Here is a 25,327-nt window from a genome sequence, read left to right as displayed (position 1 = left end):
TTTTTTGCTACATTTTGTCTCTTATGAAATAACCCATTTAAATGAACTGCAACTAGACAAAGGTACGCAGGTGCCACTGTTTTGACATCTGCATTTGATGCCTAATCTTACACCGTGGCAGATAGTTCATTTAAGTTAGACAGAATGTCTCAAGAAACTGTATTAATTCAATCTTGCTATCTTAAAGTGTAGTATGTGCAGTTTCTCATGCACCGGTTTCTGTGTGGTTGTATCAAACAGAGCTGGTGAACAGTAACTTGAAACGGACTGTATATCTCTATTGCAATTGTCTGGTTCCATCAGAGCTCCAGTGTGAATAAGAAATACTAGCAATTACTTAGTGCTGCACAATGTCTATTTATTCAAATACATATTCGTTCCTACAAAATAACTACTTTTAAAGAGTTGTCATTTTCTATAGTATAAATTCGGAATTCAAAATTATTACTACGCAACAATCAAACGTAGAATAATCCATAAACTGTGAAAGAAAGAAAAGAAAGAAAGGTATTACTATGAACGAATAGCAAGTATCACTGCAAACGTAATATTATTTGAATAGAAGAGAAGTATCTAATGTATATATATTAAAGAAGTAAATAGAATGAAGTACTCACGGTGCTATGTAGCCATATATACAAAAGTTTATAAGCAGTTATAGCTTAGATAGATAAATGCAATATGTTAAAAACTTAAGGAAATATTCCATCAATAAACAAAAGTTGCAAATTGTTCATGAAATTGTCGACGGAAAATGGCTGAAAAAAACTCTCGTAATTGAATTTAAACTAATGCATAATTGGTTTCCACTTTAAGCAGTCTTTTCTCAACATGCACTGTTATTTCAATTGATTGTAATCCTTAAAACATAAAAAATGAGAAAATTGCCTGATGGAATTATACATTCCAATAATCAAAGAACTGAAAACACATATACAATTTTATAGAATGGAAGAGACATACATTAGCCCGAGGGCTGTCCTGAAGCAAGTATTTCCCAATTCTGAAAGCCAAGGGTGGGAATATAAGCTTATATGCTACATAACAGCAGTGAGGGTATTATGACATCTTATAGTGTCCGAATATGGGTAGGGAATACATGTAAATGGGTCGTTGGTTGTTTTTTTTAATTACTGATCACATTCATAGGCATTTTATATAATTCAATAACCGTCCCTCCATCGAGCTCTCACATACTAATCATTGACCCCCTGAACAAAGTTCAACCACAAATTTCTTTTAGATCTGTTCTTTTCGATCAATTTCCCTTTTTTTCTTTTTTGATATCCTTGGCATCAACAAGTAATTGAAGTTCTTCCTCAAAGTCTTGTCATGGCATGTGACACATTCGAACCGCATTTGACAGACTCCAGACTTGCCATGGCCATTTCACAATAACAATCCGCAGGGCTCCTGTACTAGTACTAGTGCCCTATACAAAATGGGTGGTGCCCACTGTATGAGAAACTATGGTTCATACAGTGTGACATGGTCTAAACCAATCACTGAAGCGTATGCAACAGTAATGTGTTATAAAATATAACTAAAGCAAATATGAACTATAGTGACAAAACATGTGCCTGAAACATCCCGCTACTTCAGATCTCTGGGCCATCATCTGATACATTGAAAAATGCAGCAGCTCCTCTTCTTGGCTATTAAAAACCAGTAAGGCACCATTTATTGTCAATGGTAATTGGAAATAAACAAACTTATCTCTTGTTTACACGGGAATGTATTGTTTATTTCCAAAGATATGGTGGTTGGAACAGCAGGGCGCATGTTCCAATTAAGATCACAACGGCAAAAGTGATCATGAATATACGATCTATAATCACGGCAAGAAAACGCCAATCCTCTATGTCCTGTTGATCAAAAAAGAAAAGAATGTTTACTTCATTAAGGCATGAGTCTGAAATACAGTCATTCAAATTATAATAAACTTTTATTATTATGATTTTAAAACCTAATATTTCAATTCCTTTGTATTCACAAGTTTTTAAGCATTTTCTGTAACTTAGTTCAAGAAAACGCCAAGCGATTATGAGCAATAATCAAGGAAAAAAATCACCGTACATGTTTGAAAACTTGGTCAAACTTAACTCATCTTAGAATTCAAAATGGCTATCGAATACTTTTGGGAAAATAACAGATTTTGTATTTCCTTGAAAACAAGATGGTGGACAAAGGATTTCTTTTATTATTTCCAGTGGATTAGGAACAAGCTTTCAAATGATAGTATTTGGGGAGAATTGAAAAACTTAGATTGCAGGGAAATTAGTCCCTGTAAGGTGTATTTACCTTTACATTGTACTGTTATGCATTAGTGCATGTATGTGTTTATTTTCGTCCATTAAATTTCCGCTTTTGAACTCTAGGGTTTCTGTATGAATTTAAACTTTCTTCCAGAATAGAATCTCAAGTGCTAATTTAGTCAAGTGTTAACACTCGCAATCACTACAAAAATACTTTAAACTGGTGATACATGCATTACTGAGGTTGTAAAATCGATACCTATCTTATGTCTTATCAACTAAAACCATAAACACAACATATTTATTCCTGTGAGATTTGGTATAACACCACATGAAATGCATGGTTGTGAGATTTGGCATAACACCACATGAAATGCATGGTTATAACACAACATGAAATAGATGAAAAACATGGTTGTGATTTTTGGTATAACACCACATGAAATACATGGTTGTGATATTTGATATAACACCACTTGAAATACATGGTTGTAAGATTTGGTATAATACCACATGAAATACATTGTTGTGAGATTTCGGTATAATGCCACATGAAATACTTGAATGTGAGATTTGGTATAACACCACATGAAATACATGCTATAGTTGTGAGATTTGGTCCGTCTGTACCCCCCCCCCCCGCCCACTCTATCAAATGTGCAGGTAAAATCAATATGTCGAAGAGCACCATGCCATTTTAGTTTACCTGTCAATATATTGTTTTGAAATAATCTGGGTTTTTTCGTGAATAATTTATGGCGAAGCCAGAGCACAACGAGTACTCTCAACAGACTGCGATGATGCCCCATTCTAATCCCATTGGATAGAAAACACAGGCACTCAGGCGTTTCGCTGTTGTGATCTATACATATTTATACATGTATCTATCTAGTGATGTCAGTCTGGTATACACAATCATACTCATGTCATTAAATCCATGTCCTTGTTACATATGACAGGTAAAGGTTTGAAACAAATCAGTTTTAATTAAATATTATCAAATGATTTTCGTGTTTCAAACCCATTCCTATCTATAGCATAGCCTGCTTAACGCCGTGGTACACATGGAGCTAAAAAGTCCTTTGAGATTTTTAGTATCTGTATGATGAGTATAACTTAGTTTGCACTTTTTCGTATCTGTATCATGATTATAAATTTGCACTTACCGTATTTTCCCCTTCATCCGATTTCAATCTATTTAATAAAGAATGTGCGTGCTTCAGCATTTCCATTTCAAAAAAACTTAAGTTGTTTGGAATCTTTGATTTCTCCACCATCGATCGATACCCTTTGGCTAGATATTTCGATCTTCTAACGCCAAGTTGTTTTAAATGTATTCCACCTTCGTTTTGACGTTTTTTACTCCTTTTCTTTCCTTTGCAACATCCAACATCATCTCCAATTGCCATTTCACTCCTGTCAAGTTCTAACAGAGAACTGTGTCTGTAAACCGTGTCCGACTTCACCGAGTTTTCGTGAGAGCTTTCCTCGTCATTATCGGAATTTCTCTCTCGAAGCCAGGAGTTACTAATGCACAAATACTTTGCCATTTTATAGAATAAGAACTTTCTGAACCGTGGATTCATTTTGTGTATTTTTCCACTTCGACTGTGAATGTTTATCACCAGGATTGATATACACAACGACATCGTCACCATCGCCATGTTGAATAAGAAGTACTGACCAATCAAAGGCACTGTTTCAGACGTTGGCGGCATGATGTCTGCTATGATAAGTGTGAACACTGACAATGCGATCAGAAGTGAAATTGTCAATGAAATTTTCTCCCCTGATTCAGGTGGTAAGTAAAACACTAAAATAGTTAAGAGTGCCATGAATCCCCCTGGAATGATTATATTTATGACGTAATACAAAGGGCGGCGTCTCATAACAATGGTATATGTTAGTACACTGTACGTTTCTCCTGGACAGCATTCATCTTCCTCCTTAACAGTGACCACCGACGAATTTACAAAATCCCATTCCACATTGGCGATGTAGTTTTCTTTCACAATATGGTCATTCTTTGATACAAGCAGTACCGCATCGGTTGTGTACTCCCAAGGGCCGAAGGTCAGATCACAATACTGTACATCAAAGGGAAAATACCGAATATTTAAATAACACGCACTTTTTAGAGTTCCTGGTGGAGTCATCCATATTGTGCCATCCGAGTACACACTGGCATACTTCCATGTGTGCAACGAATAAGTTCCATCAATACTGAAAAAAACAAAATTTAGAAACAGTGGTATAATATGGTAATAGTTGTAATGCAAATGAAGCATTTGTATTCCAAGGCAAAATGCAACTTAATATAACATGTTCTTCATTGCATAAGTGACACACACACACACATATGTATGTATGTATGTATGTATGTATGTATGTATGTATGTATGTATGTATGTATGTATGTATGTATGTAAAACCCGAATCACTGACTTACCTGTTGTCTAACACTAAATCGGGATACCATAACCATTTGAATGGCACAATGGTGCCTTCAAGGCCACCGTAGTCTTCTGGATCCCAAACTAAACGGTAATCCTCCCATTGCTGTTACAAAAGTAAAATATACATGGCATTAGTTAATATTATTTCGATATACCATTTGCAACATCAAGTATATTTATTATTCCGTGTCTCTATTTTAGCAGCTTTATAGATTATAAAATTGGTTTGGACAACTGAGAAAGTAATTTGGAAATTGACATCGTCTTTGTCAGTGAATACATTTGTTTTGACAGCTGGAGACATTAAACAGAAATAATATTAACGTAGTTATTTGGACAATAAAGAGTATATTAAATTGGTATTTATGTTATGAATTGATTTCTTTATTTAGTCAGTTAAAGTAAGTAAACGATGAAAGCAGCTTAAATCGGGTAAACGTTACGTTGTATGCATGTATATAAGAACTGTATGCTACTACTTTATACCATGTTGTTATTGTTCCAGCCATGGATTGTTCTATGCAAATTGTTCATCCAGTGACTGCGATATGATTCTGGAATGACCTCATTTTAATGAGATTACGTCATTTTTGGTGACAAGCGCAAGGTCAGCGACTTCAGAGATTTCTCATGCCTTCAATTCAGCCGCAATACGTACAGTAAATTATGTAAACGCCACCCTATTAAATATATTTTCCAGCCAGTGTTGCAATCACCAATTTCCTCTCTTGATTATAATTCTTGTTCGTACTGATTCTATTTATTTGCAGTGATATAACGGTTTCTCAAGGTTATGCGCAAGGCATTTCCCTAAATCGACATCATTGACGGTTTATATGACATCCATGCCTGATTGTAACTACGCATGTGTCAGGTTTTCATTGATTTATCATCTCCAGTTCGTTGTTATCGTGAAATCGCATTACGTGTTATTCGCGTACCCCTCAAATATAACCACAGTTCAGATCTTTGTTTTCGTTTAATCGGACGAAGTCATAAGAACAAATTTTCTAACAACCAGCGACAGGCAAGTATTTACAAGCGGAACATGTTAGAAACAGCGAACGTAAATGAATTGGATTAATAACACTTGGCGCGTGCACTTCACACAGCATGTTTGAAGGACAGAGACTTGCATTGCATTTCATGGTTTGATAAGAACAGTTTTATGGTCATCATAACTCACAAACAAATTTCAAGTTCCCATGACATTTCATGTACATGTAAAGAGCATTTTTCATATTAAAATATGAAAGGAATACAAGTCTCTGTCATTCCAATATGCTGTAGCAAGTGTACAAGCTGATTTTACATGTGTTTAGGCGTAGTTTATGCTGCATATTTATAAGGCACTCGCAGTATATTGTACTTCTTGGAGCACACAGCCACTATTTGTAATTATCTGAACTCAAACCTGGTATCAAGATATAATTAAATAATGATCAGATGACGTAATTTATCATAGTATCAAACATGCTCAAGAAATCCCTACTATGCACTCAGTTGTTTTAACAACACCAGCAGACAACTGCAATGTTATAGAAAGCATGCATCCACATTAACATCATTTTCCAATACTTTAATTGAGGTTATTATAAACTCAGCTTGTGCCACATTACTTTCCCTCTTTGTAACAAGTGCTACTTGTAATGCTTGTCTGTCGCTGGTTATAGATTATTTTATGATGTAGGGGCAACAAGTGCTACTTGTAATGCTTGTCTGTCTCTGGTTATAGATTATTTTATGATGTAGGAGCTTTGCTCATGGTAATCTTCATATCATGTAGCCAGTCGGCCTTTGCGGTAAAAGGAACGTTCTGACATCGCCCATCAAGAATTATCATGTTACATTCCGTAAATACACTAAACGAAGCAATTAAATTCTTGATATCAGAACAGTATGACATTGGAAGTTTAATGGTCGGCTAATATACATGTCCAGATCGATGAAAGTCCCTTTGTTTGTTAAGAAAGTTGCACGTGAGTCGTCGTCTTGCGTTCACTACGTATAAACCTTCACCAATCCCAAGTTATAACCATAAAGTTGAATTTGGCTGATTTCCACGACGTCAAACTTTTCTATACGAAAAGGTCTTTAGTAAATCGTGGAAATCTTTGCTCAGAAATCTAAATAAGAGCATGGCATGACAGTACCGTGGAATCAGTGAATAGGAATGCAGGCCTTTAGATTTGCGTATACGAACATTGGGACAGAGTAGTATAGCGGCTGGGGATGTTTGATCCTATTTGTGACGTCACCATCAAACAAACCGTACTTTATCATGGTGATGTTTTTATGTTTACTGATATCTCGTCATTGTCATATTATTATACACAAAAATATAAAACTTGAAACACAATAATGACAGACGTTATAAAAATTCACCCAAATCACGATTATAAAAACATCAAATAGTGTAATAACAACAATACGAGGAATCATAGTACTGTCAGTCAGAAACGTCTAACTCAGTGATGATATAATACTTGTATGTAACAATAAACTAACGTTTATAATGAACAAATAATGAAATTGTTTTAGATAAATGGGAAAATGCTAAACTGAACTAACCATAATAAATTACTGAATATCGATTAATAGAAAATATAAACTAATACAATATAAGAATAGCTATAAATAATAATGACAGAATGATTACAAAATAACCTAATACAAAACAAAACAAAACAAAACAAAACAAAACAAAACAAAACAAAACAAAGCAAATTTTAAACAATGACTGGCAACCAAACAAAACATGTCAAGGCACTGATGCGATCACGTACAATATAAATGTATGTTCTGTATGTGCAATATATGCCTAGATATCTCACCTAGTGCATGCTATGTTTGTGTAATATATGCCTAGATATCTCACCTAGTGCATGCTGTGTTTGTGCAATATATGCTTAGATATCTCACCTAGTGCATGTTATGTTTGTACAATATATGCCTAGATATCTCACCTAGTGCATGTTATGGTTGTACAATATATGCCTAGATATCTCACCTAGTGTATGTTATGTTTGTACAATATATGCCTAGATATCTCACCTAGTGTATGTTATGTTTGTACAATATATGCCTAGATATCTCAACTAGTGTATGTTATGTTTGTACAATATATGCCTAGATATCTCACCTAGTGTATGTTATGTTTGTGCAATATATGCCTAGATATCTCACCTAGTGTATGTTATGTTTGTACAATATATGCCTAGATATCTCACCTAGTGCATGTTATGTTTGTACAATATATGCCTAGACATCTCACCTTAGGCTAGTGTATGTTATGGTTGTGCAATATAAGCCTAGATAGATATCTCACGTGGTGTATGTTATGTTTGTACAATATATGCCTAGACATCTCACCTTAGGCTATTGTATGTTATGGTTGTGCAATATATGCCTAGATAGATATCTCACGTGGTGTATGTTATGTTTGTGCAAAATATGCTTAAATATCTCACCTAGTGTATGTTATGTATGTGCAATATATGCCTAGATATCTCACCTGGTCTAACCATACGTTGAGTTCTATGCGTTGGTTTTTCTCGTCCTAGTTCGTAAAATAAAGAAATGTCAGTAATATTAGAAAGAGGAATAATCACGACATTTTATTCAAAAAATATATCATTAAAACAACGTAAACATGTTTCAAATGCAATTAAAATCAATCTACAGATAGAGGAATGTTTTAAATAAAAACATTGGTATTAGTTGATCCTTTCGTGATATATCTCATCCCCACATAGCATAGAATATTTGAATAGTTGATTTATGCCAATATCAGTAAATTATTTGTGTAAATAATGACTTATTGCCCCTCATCGTAACGTTGCTTTATATATCTTACTAAGGTTACGATCGCTTGGAAAAATAATGTATGCAATTACAATGTATAAATATTTATTGTACTATGGTTACGGTCGTTTGGTAAAACTATGTAAACAATTACAACACATAAATATTTATTGGTCTTACAATATAAATTAAGGAAGAAAGAATGAGACCAATGTTATATATGTCTTATCGGGAGTGTGGGAATAAATCCGCCGTCAGTGCAAGGTAATATGATAGATATATAACAAGAGTCTGTCATAATTATAAATGATATTCATGCAGCGGGGTTAAATTATTTTGAACTCCTTAAGAAATGTTAAAAGGTGGGGGTCAGAGATCAGATATGTTAAAATATTCTGCTAAACAGCAAATCACAAGGTAAATCCAAATAACTAGTTGTCAATACCTTGTTTGGGAATCATTGTACGGAAGCAGACATACTTCAAGTTGTAAATAGCTAGTTTTAACCTTACAAGTATTCATTCTTTACTAAATTCGTAAACATTCAATACTTAAGTTGTATCTTCTAAATAGAATTTGTACCAGCCGTTTTCGGGAAACGTGATCAGTTACACCGGGTCAGAATATTCAAATTAGCTGTATTTCCTACAACTTTTCATATGTGACAATGTCACGTTTGCAAAAATGGAAATATTATTATTAAATAAGATCACCAGGTCAGTAACATATCGTAATAATTAGTTCTTGTACCATAATGAGGGGTTCTATAAATTACTTAGAAATATTATTGTAAATATTCGTCCAGCTAGCAATTGCTCCTTCAATATAATCAACTCGCATTGTAGCCAGTTTAATATATTGCTACTATTCGGAAGCTTCAATTATACCACAACCGAACAATGACAGTAACCACGGCTAAGTTTTCAACCATCATAAATTGTTATGTAAAAGCTGTTTGGACTGGAATTACCGCAAAGACGAAGCTAGGCAGAATATTATCTGCCTACGAGGCAATCACACAAGCTGACGTTACGGACCTTAACGTTCCATATTTTAAAGCTAATTTGTTGACACTATTTAAAAATAGGTGTGAAATTCAATATAGTCACTATATTAATTTCATACTAATTAGACCATTTATTACAAACTATATTTGACATTAAACTTGTCGAGAGTATGAACAGTTAATTATTTACAAAAGATGAAAGATGTTGGACCGCCATGTCAGCTTTAAATTCCCTTTTGGACCGTGATTATTTTACTTTTCTACATCTATGATCGTTAAAACCGACTCGTTCTCTACGCTACAGTTACTGCAGCTATGTTCAGAGTGTGAATTGCTAGAGCAACCAAGACCTAATTAATAACCAGGGTCACAGTAGCATGACTTCCCACTGCATGGAGTAGTATTGAAGATGCCAAATCAGTGGGCCGTTCATTAGTAGTTAATACTTTATACAATACTATGAAGGAGGTCAGTGTGAATTCAGTGAGTTTTTTCTCCTGTACTAGGACTTTTGATCTAGCAACATGTGGGGTTCAGACTTAGAAACAATAGCGGATCCTCTAGCACTGTCCACTGGGCATGTCCTTTTAAAACATAATGCATCATTTTATGCTCATACAAATAAAACCAATTATTGCACGGAGCACAAAATAGAAAACGGTATTCTCAGAGCTCACAACTTTTCAGATACGGAATTTGTTCTCACATCTGATATTTTATCGAAATTCTGCTTTTGAACAATTCAATAATGATTCGTCGGTTGACAAAATGCAATTAGCACTTTTTGTAGTGAATTACTGCGGTTTGAAAACACACACAGATATATATAATGTATATATATATATATATATATATATATATATATATATATATATATATATATATATATATATATATATATATATATATATATATATATATATATATATATATATAACTCGGTGAGTATCAATCTGCTAAGACAGTGCTCTATACCGCAGTGGCAGAGCGTAATAGTTTTGGTAGTACTGGAACTCTTTCTTGGTTGTAACTCGGAGTTTCACGCATGGTGCGATCATCAGACATCAGTGTCTGATGATCGCACCATGCGTGAAACTCCGAGTTACAACCAAGAAAGAGTTCCAGTACTACCAAAACTATATATATATATATATATATATAATAACTCGAACACAAAACTAGCGAAAGACAAAATTTACCAAACTATCTACAACGGTATTTGCAATCTAGATTTTTTGGCAGTGCAATCATATATCAGTAAAGAAAACCTTCTAGAAATAAATTAAATGGCACAATGTCATGTAAAATACGAGGCGCAAGACTATTCATTAGTATGTAATATGTGTATCAGGTCGCCATTGTGAACCGGTTATATCAATAATTTATTGATGAGACAGTAATACATAGCTAACCTTTCGTTGGTAGTTACTCTTTATTGATATTTTACCAGATGGCATGATAGAAATGTTGACGCTTTGAATAATTACTTATGGCAACATAATACTTACCACATCAAGAATCTGTGTAATGGACAAACTAAAATTGAATAATACAGTATCTGAGATATTTGGTACTGGTCGTATATACTTTTCATATCCTTTAAAAATGATTTTCTGTAGTTTCTCTTCAACAGTAGCACCACTTGTACCTAAATGAATATATATATATATATATATATATATATATATATATATATATATATATATATATATATATATATATATATATAGAGAGAGAGAGAGAGAGAGAGAGAGAGAGAGAGAGAGAGAGAGAGAGAGAGAGAGAGAGAGAGAGAGAGAGAGAGAGAGAGAGAGAGAGAGAGAGAGAGAGAGAGAGAGAGAGAGAGAGAGAGAGAGAGAGAGAGAGAGAGAGAGAGAGAGGATATTAATAAAATCATCATGGAGTGTCATAATCTACCCACTTGGGAGTCTGGACAGGACGTCATGTTCTATTAGACATGGAATTGGATCGAAAGTAAAAGTATTAGCTTATATTTTACACGTAATGCCGAAGGTTTATGATTCTAGAAAGTCACAAAATAGCAAATGTGATCATGACCTTCAATACGCTATGGTCCAACATGGTACGTAGAGGATATATATATATATAACAATGGTAAGGTATTGTGTATTTGTGGTATGGTAAAATACTGATTTTTATATACGGTTAATTGATATATATATACTTTCATGTATTTATTAAGTCTAAAGATCTAGAACAATATCAAAACGAAAAACTGTCAAAATAATGTTTACGAATTGATAGTGTCTGATATTTAATAATACTGTATTGTCATATGTATTTGTACAATGAAATTTGTAGTGGTTCTGCGAAAAAAAACTCGATTTAAAATAAACATTTCAAACAACAATATTTACAGATTACTAAAACAAAGAATACATTCAGTAAAAACAGGACAGTGCAACAACATTATGACTCATTTACAATACGAACATCTGTTGGATAAAAACTGTTTTTGAAACGATTGGTTTTGGTTTTCAAAGATCTATAACGTGTACCGAATGGTAACATGTCAAACAACAGGTGAGCCAGGTGATAAATGTCACTGATGATAGACTTTGACTTCCTAGTAGTGCGGACTGTAAAAAGAAACTCTAAGGATGGGAGTTCATCGCCAATGATCTTAGCTGCTGTCCTATGATCTTTGGATGGTACTATCATACCAGACTGTAATGGAAAATGTAAGGACACTCTCAATGATAGCCCGGTAGAATTTCATTAAAATAACTTTGTTAATATAACCTTTAGACGTCGAAGGAAATAAAGGCGTTGTTGAGTTTTCTTGGCAATATGATTAACATTGCTTTTTCACTTCAAGTCATTAGGAAGGAGTGTATCGAGAAATTTGAATCTGGAACTATTTCCACATCCTTATAAAGAATTGTCAAAGGAATGTGATCAACCTTATTCTTTCTAAAGTCTACAATAATTTGCCTTTACAGTCTTTTGTCTTATTAACGTTTAGGCCTAAAAAGTAATGGTTTGGTTCCGGTTACCCGACCGCACCTAGTTTTTCACTGCCGACCCTAAACTTTTTTTAACGTATTTGAGAAAAAGATAATACAGTCGCAAAAATTGTGTGAAGTCTCGCGAGAAATAGTGGATGCGGAAACTGACATCAATTTAAAAGGACAATATAAAACTGTTCTTCCAATCTATAATGGCTGTACATCTGATGGAAGGAAATAAACAACACAGAGACCAAACAATGGAACACCTGAAATAGACACTCGCACAGAAAAAATATCTACCTACCCCACCTATTCTAAAATTGAGTGTAATCGGACCCACACAATGTTTTTTATTAGGCCGTACTTGCACATTATATACGACCACACCAGTCAACAAGTTTTTCCACCTCGAGCTCGATATGTTGACTCATTGTTTTTCAGAATAAAGCCTGTATTTAGTATGGTCGAATCCGAAAAAAGTGCCCCAACTTTAACAATCTGAGGCCTATTCAATAGGAAACCAAAACCCAGTTGCAAAATATGTTGTCGAAGCCAAGTCTGAGTAATTTCTCGTGAAGGTTAGCGGGTACTATGATATTAAACGCTGAACTATAATCAATGAAAAGGATTCTGGCATAAGAATTAGCTTTTTCGAGGTGATTGAGTACATGATGAAGAGTCATAGAGACAGCATCTTCGACGGAACGGTTTGTGCGATAAGCAAATTGATATGGGTCTAATGAAGGAGGAAGTACATACTTAATATGCTGAAGACAAGATGTCCAAATGCTTTCATGATCACCGATGTTAAGGCGACAGGCCTGTAATCATTAAGTTGAGAGATGGTAGTTTTTTTAGGAACAGGTGTATTATCGACTTCTTAAACAGAATGGGGACGTTACAAATACTAAGGTGGCCTATTGAAAATGCCAGTAAAACTGAAGGAAGTTGACTTGAGCATGCCCTTAATAAACGTGGTTATATCTGGTCTGCGCCAACCGCTTTCCTAATGTTCATGTCTAAAGAATATGGCTTAGATCGTTTAAGACATTGGTAAAACGTTAGCATCGGCAATATGAGTATGAGTTCTGGCTTTGTTACTTTGATTGTCAAAACGACTGTAGAAAGTGTTCAGTTCATCAGCCAGGTTTTTGTTATTCGTCATAGTTGATTTAGATTTAGATTTCAGATTTACTATTCGTTGAAGTCCTTGCCGCAAATATCTAGAATTACTTGATGTTAACTCGTTTTCAAGTTTGTCTCTATAGCTTCGTTTCGCTGACAATATGGCTTTTCATATCTGGCTTGTTTATATTTTCTGTTTGGCTATCAGTTTATGTTTTATATTTTTGTCAAACTAGCGTTTGTCGTTTGGATACTTGGTAACCGATTTAAGTGGAATGAACATATCCTTACAGGATTTATTGTAGTCGATGATAGACTCTGTGTACTCATCGTTGTTGGTTGCAGATTCTTGAAATACATCCCAATCGGTAGCATCGAAGCAGGCACGCAAGCTTTCGATAGCGGCATCTGACCACTGACGAATCGATCGTTGTTGCTATGGGCATGTTCTTGTTTCCAGGCATCTTTGCATTAACCATTGGATGTTTATCCATTTGCCTAACCAGCCCTGTTGTTGTCTTTATATATAGACCTTCATTTGGCTGTTGCTATGGGTATTGTTGCTAGGCAAGTTGGCATACATTTTATGAATCTTTATTCAGTTGTCTGCTAATTCCTGTAGTTATATTTGCAACGATCGATCGGTGAATCGATTCTATATGAATGGATTCAAGTGGAGACAGGGCTATAGTATTACATTGTCCCACATGGTGGCAATAATTTGTTATTTGTTGACATTTTACAGTCAGAATGATTTTTATATTATATCTTTTTGTCCTATAATCGACAACATTCCTAGAGTATTCCAGATTACATGTTTACATTAATGGTATAAGCTACCCCTACATTTATGTGGAAACATTCACTGCTACTAGAGATTACAATATTTAACTCTTTTACCGACCGATTAATCAATTTGTTCGTGTGGGAAATTTTCAAATATCGAATTTCGATTATCAATCTGTGTGATTGTTAAAAGACAGCTGCAAATATAACTCTATTTTTCTACTTGGTATAAGTAGCAGACACAAAGTTTAATTACTTTGATAACAACTATAAGCTTACATTTTCATGAAATGCAAGATATCATACCCTTAAGCAGAAAGAACCAACATGCATATGGAAACCCCAGTTCACTGTTGGGAAGGTATTTTGATTGCCATCGGCAATGGAGCTAAGCCAATTTATTTTGTGAAGTGCCAGGTTCCATCTATAGAGTTGACATGAATGTTAATGTCGCGTTCCTCAAATGTGTTTAATATGTTGGGAAAATTAGACAGTACTTTTCAGACGTATCGCTAAAAGTTATGAGGCTAATTTACTTTCAATATTTACGACTCAATTCACAAACAACACAATTCCGGTATTCGCATCACAACTGATATCGTTAAATCAAATAATTAACATTTATTTTTGAATGGCGATTACGTAAAGTGAATACAGATCTCACATTGCCCGATAGAGTTACTGTTAACATAACGTCATGCAGCTCGACTTAGACTTATCATATCATTTGGAAGTAGAAACGATTTGAAAGAATTCATCAAGGAGTATTGACCAAACAAAAAGATACGACTTGTAGACGTATAATTATGTCGTGGTATGTGTTCTTTCAAAAATGTGTTGTCCCTTCATGCTGGTTTCTTTGGATGAGCAATACAGCAATTCAAAACTATCTAACTGAAGGCTTGTGCCAAAATTTCAAACATAGTTTATAAATATTTCAAATGTATTCGTGTCATTAATCCGATCATTCAATCGTAACAACCACATAAGTTAAAAGAATATACTATTCAAAAGATATGGAAGACAACATCAGATTTGCTTTTATTTCGTAAAATTTCAAGTGTACAGTGTGTAAATAATTTAAACTGTAATATTGAAGTTCAAAGAATATTAGACTACTGTGGAAATGAATCATTAGAAATTACATTTTTGCATCTAGGAAACTTCAAACTAATCTTTCCGTGTAAAATCCCGATAACAGCTCATGCAACATTTTGAGAAAAATCGTTTGTTTTTTTAAAATGTACATTTATCCGCACTTTTATTTGAACTCGCTACTTTAGTTGATTCCAAAGTGCTAGCTTCTCTACCAACACTTTAAAAACTGAAAAGTTAGAAAAGAAAATCTTGTACATCGACACTTTAGGATTGAACAAGTTACACAAACGGAGGTTTTAGTATTTGGTATGGTATTGTGATATCAATTACATTTATCATATAGACCTATCATAAATATATTAATTAAATGATATTATTAATTTGATATTGATGTTGATATTGTACTGGGTATACCAGGTGAATAGTATGAGTATCTGTGTATGTTTACTGATTATGGGACCTTAAGAGAAAACAAGTTCATATTTGTACAGAAACCATAGATGTCAAAAGTTCATACCAAAGATAAGAGACAACGGAATGAATCAATTGACCAGGCTTTATATGTCGTTCACATCTGTGCAGTGATCTTATAGTACACAGTACTTTATGGGATATTATTGAATAAATCTCCTAATTTGTTACCACGTTTGTCAACAATTAATTTGATTACAGACCGACCATTTATTTGCGAGCATAGAAAAATTCTGAACAAATAATTTAATTCCACAACCTATATAATTGTTAAAATAAAGCTATATGTACATGTCCATGTGCCAGAGGTCACAAAAAGAGTGTATAAATGAAAACAGTGCATGAAATTCCATTAAACGTATGAAATCAAGATGCAATTCCTTTTAGTAAAACTCTTAGTATACCTATTAATATCCCTGGTGTATAGAAGTAAATTTCATTTAGTAAAATGCTACGTTTCATCGTTAAATTTGACGTGACTACAGATATAATGTATTTTTAGGTCAGAAATTTGACCGTACTTTTCTAGACGTGTTTAGAGGTACTTGCTATGAAATATCGCTATCTAAGTTAATTTTGTGTTTGTGTAATAATGCAAGTTATCAATACATTTATAATTACAGAGATCTATGTTCATGCATAACTACGTAATGTTATTGCATGTTCAAAAGTACACCAGGAATCAAAACCTGCAGTGTAAACGTTAATATGTGTAATTGAAAGACCGTGATAACAACTCTTTAAGTTATAAATTAATAATTCTAATAGTTTTACTTTTATCAAGAAACACTAAAGAATCATTAAGACCCCTCCCATAAACTTGAATTGGAGACTAACAGACACTACGTACATATCTGATTACATAAGGGAGCCTTCAGTAATTACAGGTGGGCCAGGGGCATTAGGGGATGGGTCAGATTTCACAAATTGCTTCTGGATGGAGAGTCATGTGAAAGAAAATTATATAAAGGGAGGGTCACATTTAAATTTTGCTCATTTTACAATCTAAATTTGCATTGCTTTGTGATTTGGTATCTTTCAATCTAACTGCTGCCACAGCCCACTCCTGTCACGTGGTACCGTACTGGTATACACAGAAGTTAATTTCATTTGTGAAGTGTTAGCTGTCAAGTGTGTTCTGTAGGACAGAAATGGACCGTACTTTTCAGACGTATTGCTAAACGTTCAGAGGCAAATTTATTATCAATATTTATGGCTCAATTCACAACCAATGTTCATCCTGTTTGTGAATCACAAATGAAGTCATTACACTAAATAATACAGACGCCACATTGGCAGATGGTGTTACTGTGTAATGACACAGCGCCATGCAGTTCAATACAGAGATTGTACTCATGATAGTTTCTTATATAATTTCAACCTTCGACATCGTAAGGGAGTGATCATGACGTAAAACAGCGAACTGTAACTATACTAGCCAACATTCTTTTAGATGAAAATTTAGATGTTATACTAGCGTTTGTGGGACATGCGTATTTCAAAAGTTTGCTCGGTGAATTGCGAAATATATAAATTCGATTATAAATGCAAAAGTTTGGTGACAGAGTAATTTGTCGATGAGAAGACAAAAATGACTTCCGCAAATATTCACGGCAGCACTCCGATTCCAAGGTATTCACTTGATTGAAGTAATTGTACACTGCATTATACACTACTTCAAAGTCACATGAAACGTTTCAGTGAAAACCAGACTCGAAACGAGACTCATAATCCAAGAATTCTGAAAAAGTATGGAGTTGTAAAAGGTATGGAGTTGTAAAATGCAACAACAGTAGACATAGAAAAAGTATGGAGTTGTAAAATGCAACAACAGTAGACATAGAAAAAGTATGGAGTTGTAAAATGCAACAACAGTAGATATAGAAAAAGTATGGAGTTGTAAAATGCAACAACAGTAGACATATATATATGTGTTTTGGATCACAAAATCATGTCTCAATAAAAAAACTTTTTTAAAAATCCATTAACCACCAAAATTCAAACCCAGGTGCAATTCCGTTTAGTAAAGTTCCAAGTAAGCATATCAACATGCCCGATGTAGAGAAGTGAATTGATTTGTTAAGTATTAGGTTTAATTTTAAGAGCTGATACGAAATGCTAAAGACTATATTCTGATGTTGTTTTTATCAAATGTGTTTTGTGGGAAAGATTAAATCGTATTTTACGAGACTTCGATTTATGATCTATATTTATCGTTCTATTCACAAACAATATTCATCCCCACTTCTAAATAACAAGCCATTTCAATAAATTGATAACATATTTTGAATCGTGATTACGTCAATAGAATGCAGATCCCACATTTACACCGTTACTGTTAGTTACAGAACATCATACAACTCAATAAGACATATTCACTAGATTATTATATAATTTACATAACCCTTCGACATCGTAAGGAAATATAGACTACCTGGAAACGTTTATCGTGAGATATTGACCAAATAACAGACGTGTCGCCGTATACTTATACACTAAATGTAAATGCTTTTGTTTCTAAACAGGTCTGCCTATGCGAACTGATCTCATTACATGAACAATACAGGCACGCACTATCTAAATTAAGTCTTTGCCCAATGTACCCTCAGCCAGGTTGAGTATGAAATATAACGAAAAGACATCCTTGTGCAAAGTACAGGTACACATTTTTCCAGCCTGCCAACTTTGACATTCTTGAAAGAACACCTTCAAAATCACGTGGCATTTGTATTCAGTCAAAAAGTCTTCAAAGGTTAGAATTTCATGGAACTTTGTGATCGACAATGTATGTTTCATTGTCAAGTACACAAAATTCACTGTGTATGATAGCCTTGGGAAATCCTTCTGTGACATGTATCGAACACATTGGGACGTACTGTCGACAGGAAAGCAATAGACAGTGTAAAGACACAAGTAATGCTAATTCACATTGGGACGTACTGTCGACAGGAACAGAATAGACAGTGTAAAGACACAAGTAATGCTAATTCACATTGGGACGTACTGTCGACAGGAACAGAATAGACAGTGTAAAGACAAGTAATGCTAATTCACATTGGGACGTACTGTCGACAGGAAAGGAATAGACAGTGTAAAGACACAATTAATGCTAATTCACATTGGGACGTACTGTCGACAGGAAAGGAATAGACAGTGTAAAGACACAATTAATGCTAATTCTCCCAAATTGTAAACAAGTGGGATTTGAATGAAGTTTTCATGAATATTCGTGTATTTTTGATTACGTGTTAGCACTAGATGTTTATTCAGATGGTGAGGAAACGTACTGTAACACCTTTTTTATGAATTGTGAACTATAGTTTGTTGATTATGACTAGCTGTCTATCCCTAATTAGGTTTGTTATGACTAGCTGCCTATCCTAGGTTTGTTATGAACACCTGTATTGTTGACAGGACTAAGTAGTCGGTTGGAGATTGTCGAAATCCGTTGATCCAAGAGCGTTTGAGTTAAACATAACTCGTGTGTATTTTTGATATGTGACCAGGACTTCACTATTCAGTTTCAAAGCGACGAGAACATACTTGTAAGAACATTTCTAAAGAACCTACCATCAAATCACAACATCCATACAGGTATATTCTTTATGTGAGAAATGCCAATGAAAACATAATCAAAATTCACTATTATTTTCCTTTAACAAGTTTGGGTCGTTAGCATGAACTAAATCTGGCTGCAGACCTAAATATTTGAAGGAACCGCAACGACTGTCAAAGGAATTTGGGAGATTGACAGTGTGTGATGGATATGATATGAGAGAGAACAAGTCTAAAGAAGCTAAGGGTATAAGCTACATCATAGCTTGACAGATAGTGAAGTATGTGTAGACATCGTATATGTTGTTTCATAGTTATACGACACACTGCGGTGGCAAGTTCAGTACCGTAGCCTGCGGGGGGAGGGGGGGCAGCTCCCCCCCTGAGATTTTGGAAAAATGAAAGAAAAAAGCGACTTTTTGAATACATAGCGATGTTTTTAAAATCGTTATTTGCGCGACGATTCCTAGCATGCGCGATTTAAATTGATAGGTGAATAAAGTCAAAGGTGACTGTACACTGACTCCTCGCTAATATGTATCTTATATCTCTATTGTACGCTGGCTTAACTTTGAAAAGAAATGTGCCAGTTAAAAATTGTAACTTTTTGCTGCATAGCAAATTAAATGCACTGTGCATTTTCCGCGAGTAACAGTAGTCTTGATAGTCTCCTTCATTTAAAGATAGCAAGTCGCAAATATAATGTCAGAGAGTGAAACTCCAAAAAAAGACGGAAAAAGTCGTTCAACGTGAGGTCTTCCAGATAATATGTAATACATAGAATAATTGTTTCAATTCTGGTATCTTATTACCATATTCAAGCATTGTAAGACTTAAGATTATGTCTATGGTTTGATATTTTATGCCTCTAAATGGCCTCCTATACTGTCTTATTTTCATTTGTTTTCACATTTGGAGTCGTCTCCTTCCAATCAGTAGCAATCAAGGTGATAATTGTCTTTCTCCCAAAACAAGATGGATGATGTCTGGCTAAGTAACCTCCCTGTACAAGTTAGAGCTAATTAGAGACATCTCCTTATGCATGTGAAATCCACATCCTGTCGAAAGTAATCTCGTTCGGAGTATTATTGTAGTTGGCTATCACTGTAATGCATCATTGTACCATATAATTGTATATCTCCACTGTAGTGTAGGTGACAGAAGGGGTGGCTAAAATAATGATTGAGTTTCATTTGACGGGGCTTAACATTTTTTTAGAAGAGAGGGTGAGAGGAGCTACAACATTTGTTTAACTGTCAATTGTGTACATTTCCTAACTGTAGCTATGCAGACAAATTGCAAGAGATAGTATCAAGATGATTGAATAAGTTCTATCTAAACTCGACCTGAAATATTTTGCTATCATTACATATGGTTTGTTTTATTCTTGTCAAGCATTTAAAAAATGAAATCTACCTACCTACCCAATGTGATGAGTTAGGTTGCCTGTTGACCAGCTTTTTTATTTTTTCTGGCCTTACATATGATATTTAATTGCGTATGCTAAAATAGGTGTTATGTAAATGGTATGCAAATTTATGTAAATTAGTCATTTCTCTAAATTGTAAATGCATGATTACACCAAGACAAAGTTCAAAAACAGCAGCTTGGCTGTAGATGTATTTCGCATGATAGTACATTCAAAGGAACATTATAATGCCAACACAAGTGCTGAAAAGTTTATACTATATTAATATGGCTAATACCACTAATTTACATATAATATTTTAAAGTACGTTTTTAACATAACAGTATTCTCGACCACACTGTAATGAAAGGCTTCAATGGCAACCAGGCTCGTCAGAAGTTGCATATGTACTGTACAAATACAAAGATAACGTTACGCATATGTATATGGTATGATGTTGCAAACGTGTATATTTAATAATGTTTCAAATTCCATAAGACTAATAAAATCAAAACTCAGATGCGATTCCTTTTAGTAATGTCTAAGTATATAATTATTATATTCATATTGTAGAGAAGTAAATTTCATTTGCGAAGTGTCAGGTTTCAACTGCCTTGTTAATGTTGTCCCCTAAATGCGTTTGCAGAGAAAACTAAATCGTACTTTACGAGAGACTTATTTGCTATAAATCAAGACTTCGATTGATGGGCTATATTTAGGGTTCTAGTCACAATGTTCATCCTGTTTGTGAATCACAAATGAAGTCATTACACTAAATAATACAGACCCCACATAGTGTTACTGTTATTGACACAACATCATGCCGTTCAATAAGACATATTCATGACAGTTTGTGATGTCATTTTAAACCTTCGACATCTTAACGACATTTTGATGACCTCAAAACATTCATAGAATGATGAGCATTGACTAAACAAACAAACAAACAAACAAACAAACAAACAAACAAACAAACAAACAAACAGACGCGTAATAATACATCGATGTAGGTGTTATGAATTTTTGTTTTTGTTTCTTCTGTAGAATATGAAACTTTTTATAAACTTTTTAATTATATCAATACAAGTTTGTACCTCCCGTGAGGGAAGTTTAATAATGTTATAGCTCTGTCTGTCTGTCTGTCTGTCTGTCTGTCTGTGGACTTCATATCTAACAACCTACTACATCAATACTAGTGAAATGTTATCCACATCTTGCTTATAGGACTCACAAGAGCCGATTAGGTTGATGTAAACATCGCATACATACATACATGACTGAGTCATGTCCATAGATAATCATTTCATATATTTCACTATAATAGAATATCGCAACTACCAATATATATACGGTGTAACATTTTCTATCCGTACGATAATGCCAGCAATTTGAAAACACTGAATTTGAAATATCATAAAAAGCAGAAGAGGTACACAGATTTTAATGTTCCGGTTACGCTTTTGATTATGGTAGAACTAAGTGACGGTGCTAAGATGTAAAGACCGGTTGCATTGAATGATAAACTTTAACCTCGCCGAATGCTCTAAAATTTCTGCTTTGTCAATCAACAGAAAGTATAAATTACATAAGACTAAGTATCGGCTATATGTAAACTAAGACCTGCGGCTGTATGGCGTTATCGTTTCACTAGGGTAATCACGTTATTGAAACAACATCTCGATCGTCTGGCAGATTATGTACGATTTGTACTACCAGATAAATGAACCGTCACTTGCCAATTTAATCAGTACATTGGAGAGCAAATATATTCAAAATTACGCAAAATGTTAAAGGGGGTGCATATAGTAATTTTGTACTTTGGAACATTGGAACACTATCGCAGGTTATCCTTTTGGACAAAGATACATGTTACAGAAGTGGTGATGAAACACGTGTACTTGTATTTGAACTTTGACCTAAACATAGAATATATGCAAATTAATGTGGTTTTTATAAATCATTGAAATCGTCACCGGGCTTACGGAAATCTTTAGCAGTGTCTGTCTTATATTAAAATGTGTTTAACATTAGCTGAGCAATTCATACATTCACTCAACACATTTCAACTTATATTCAGCATGTCTGTTAGAATGATTATGTCCTTTCGGCTTAATACTAGAATTTCTAGAAATGCAAATCAGTTCCTTTGTTCCTTTAATAGCTCAGGGAAGATTAAATGTTGAATAACAATGTAGACTTTCTTCATTTTACACATAACATAATATTTTGATATTCACAACATGTAATTCTACAAATATTCCACTAATGTACTGTTGTTAGAATCGATCGCTGTTTAACTCATCTATGGCTCGAGTACAAGACGTAATTAGCAATAAATACATTTCATGATGTCCTGTCACAAAATATGACAAAATGAATAAAACATTGTTTTCGTGAGCCTTTCTCATCTGGTACAAGTATTCTATTAGTGTGGCTCACATAACAAATAATCGTGACGTTTTGTTATCGTATGTACATTTTAACCCCATTAATTTGACACATATTATCATTGAACGATAAATCGACTAACTTTTTTATACCCATGTCTGTTCCCCTCTTTTCTTTCTCACATGTTATCCATCAAGTTAAATTCTTCTGACTTTGATTAAACATTGCAGTGTGATTAAATGTAACTAACCATACTGTTACCTACTCAATGATTTCTAGACACGTATATTATTATTACATTACATTAAATGCAATATATATCATTGCCTACACCGTTCAAAGACCTCAACAAAAATCTTGGCTTTTATTCTTCCTATCACATTACAATTATGTATGACTTGCAAAGCTATATATATATAAATAAAACAAAGAGAAACAACAACACGAGAGAGAGAGAGAGAGACAGAGACAGAGACAGAGAGACAGACAGACAATTAGAGAGAGAGAGAGAGAGAGACAGACATTCAGAGAGAGTGACACAGAGAGAGAGAGAGAGAGAGAGAGAGAGAGAGAGAGAGAGAGAGAGAGAGAGAGAGAGAGAGAGAGAGAGAGAGAGAGAGAGAGAGAGAGAGAGAGAGAGAGAGAGAGATATGAACACTATCTGGAGAGGAAGATTAAAAGGATCCGGAGAAAGAGAAAGAGGAGGAATGAAGGGGAGGAGTGAAGGGGAGGAGGGGGAGAAAGGAAGAGTGGGAATAGGAAGAAAATTAGGATGAGGATCCCAGGTCCTCTCCTGTGTAGTTTGTTATTAAAGGTCATTATATCTAATGAAACGATGACTCGTGAAAATTATTTCAATCCAATTCAATTCAAACCTAGATTTTATTTTGACATGAACATAAAGTTATATTTGATTGGGTTCAATTTAGTTGGATTCAGGGATTATTTGGTTTCATTGAATAATACGATTACAAATAACGAATATACAAACAAGCATAGCTTTTCATCTTAACAACACGTTCTGGGTATATTCTATGTGAGTAGCACGCCACGTCGGTCCTGGTGAAAACACAGCTGAATACGAATGACGTTGATGTATGACAGTGTTTTCAACCGTCTATCTGCATGCTATTACTATAGATGAAGCTAGGAGATCAAAACGAGTTGTTTCTTTTATCCGAAAGAGGCAACTAAGTGTAAATTGAACATGATTTAGTAGCTCGTAAAGGTATTTGAACTTAGAGGTTTGTTTCAATAACAGAGGCTCTGTATATAGATGTACAGTGAGCTTTTAACTTTATACGGCTTCATTTGCCATTATATTATTTTGTTTAAATCAAGTTTTATTATTGCCACATTGCTTTGATATAATTATTACTTGTAAAAATGAATATTTTTGTTGAGGACTCAATCCAAACTAAACCAAACTCCACGCCACTACCAACACCCAAACCCATCGCCAGCATCACAACCACAATATCATCATCATCATCACCACCACCATCACCAACAACACCACCGCAAACAATAACAACGACAATGACGGGGGAATAGTGAAGTGTTACATTCGAACTATAATTTGATATCTTTTATGGAAAACTGTGAAAGGTTAACGTCTCTTTTAAGTACAACCAATACAACATACCTACATATCTGAATTTATATACTGTGCAATGAAATGTACATTCAGATTTTAATTTTCGTAAGGAAGGATCATGCGATGATTTTGTCTCTGTCTGTCTGTCTGTCTGTCTGTCTGTCTGTCTGTCTGTCTGTCTGTCTGTCTGTCTGTCTGTCTGTCTGTCTGTCTGTCTGTCTGTCTGTCTGTCTGTCTGTTTGTTTGTTTGTTTGTTTGCAAGATATCTCGATTAACTAGACATCTTCCTTTTGGTTATGGCAACACCTGAGACGGTTTTGGTAACCATGCTATGAATATTAATGAATTATTCGCACAATTAACGATTTTCGGTAATTAGGCTATATCGTTGCAATTCAAGCTTCAA

At 34.4% G+C, this 25,327-nt stretch overlaps 1 protein-coding gene across 1 annotated transcript in view; it reads right to left on the bottom strand.

The window, feature by feature from the left end:
- Positions 1 to 548: 548 nt before the first annotated feature.
- LOC144446692 (neuronal acetylcholine receptor subunit beta-3-like) overlaps positions 549 to 25,327 on the bottom strand; it is a 29,825-nt gene continuing 5,046 nt past the window's right edge. The window contains exons 2-6 of the mRNA XM_078136513.1: positions 11,030 to 11,169; positions 8,226 to 8,270; positions 4,705 to 4,814; positions 3,422 to 4,478; positions 549 to 1,865 (exon numbers count right to left, since the gene is read on the bottom strand). Coding sequence (XP_077992639.1) covers positions 1,743 to 1,865; positions 3,422 to 4,478; positions 4,705 to 4,814; positions 8,226 to 8,270; positions 11,030 to 11,169 — 1,475 coding nt within the window. The 3' untranslated portion in view covers positions 549 to 1,742. The remainder of the gene's footprint in view (positions 1,866 to 3,421; positions 4,479 to 4,704; positions 4,815 to 8,225; positions 8,271 to 11,029; positions 11,170 to 25,327) is intronic.

Source organism: Glandiceps talaboti, chromosome 15, assembly GCF_964340395.1.
Source record: "Glandiceps talaboti chromosome 15, keGlaTala1.1, whole genome shotgun sequence".
Taxonomy (NCBI): domain Eukaryota; kingdom Metazoa; phylum Hemichordata; class Enteropneusta; family Spengelidae; genus Glandiceps; species Glandiceps talaboti.
This window is presented reverse-complemented; position numbering and strand designations above follow the sequence as displayed.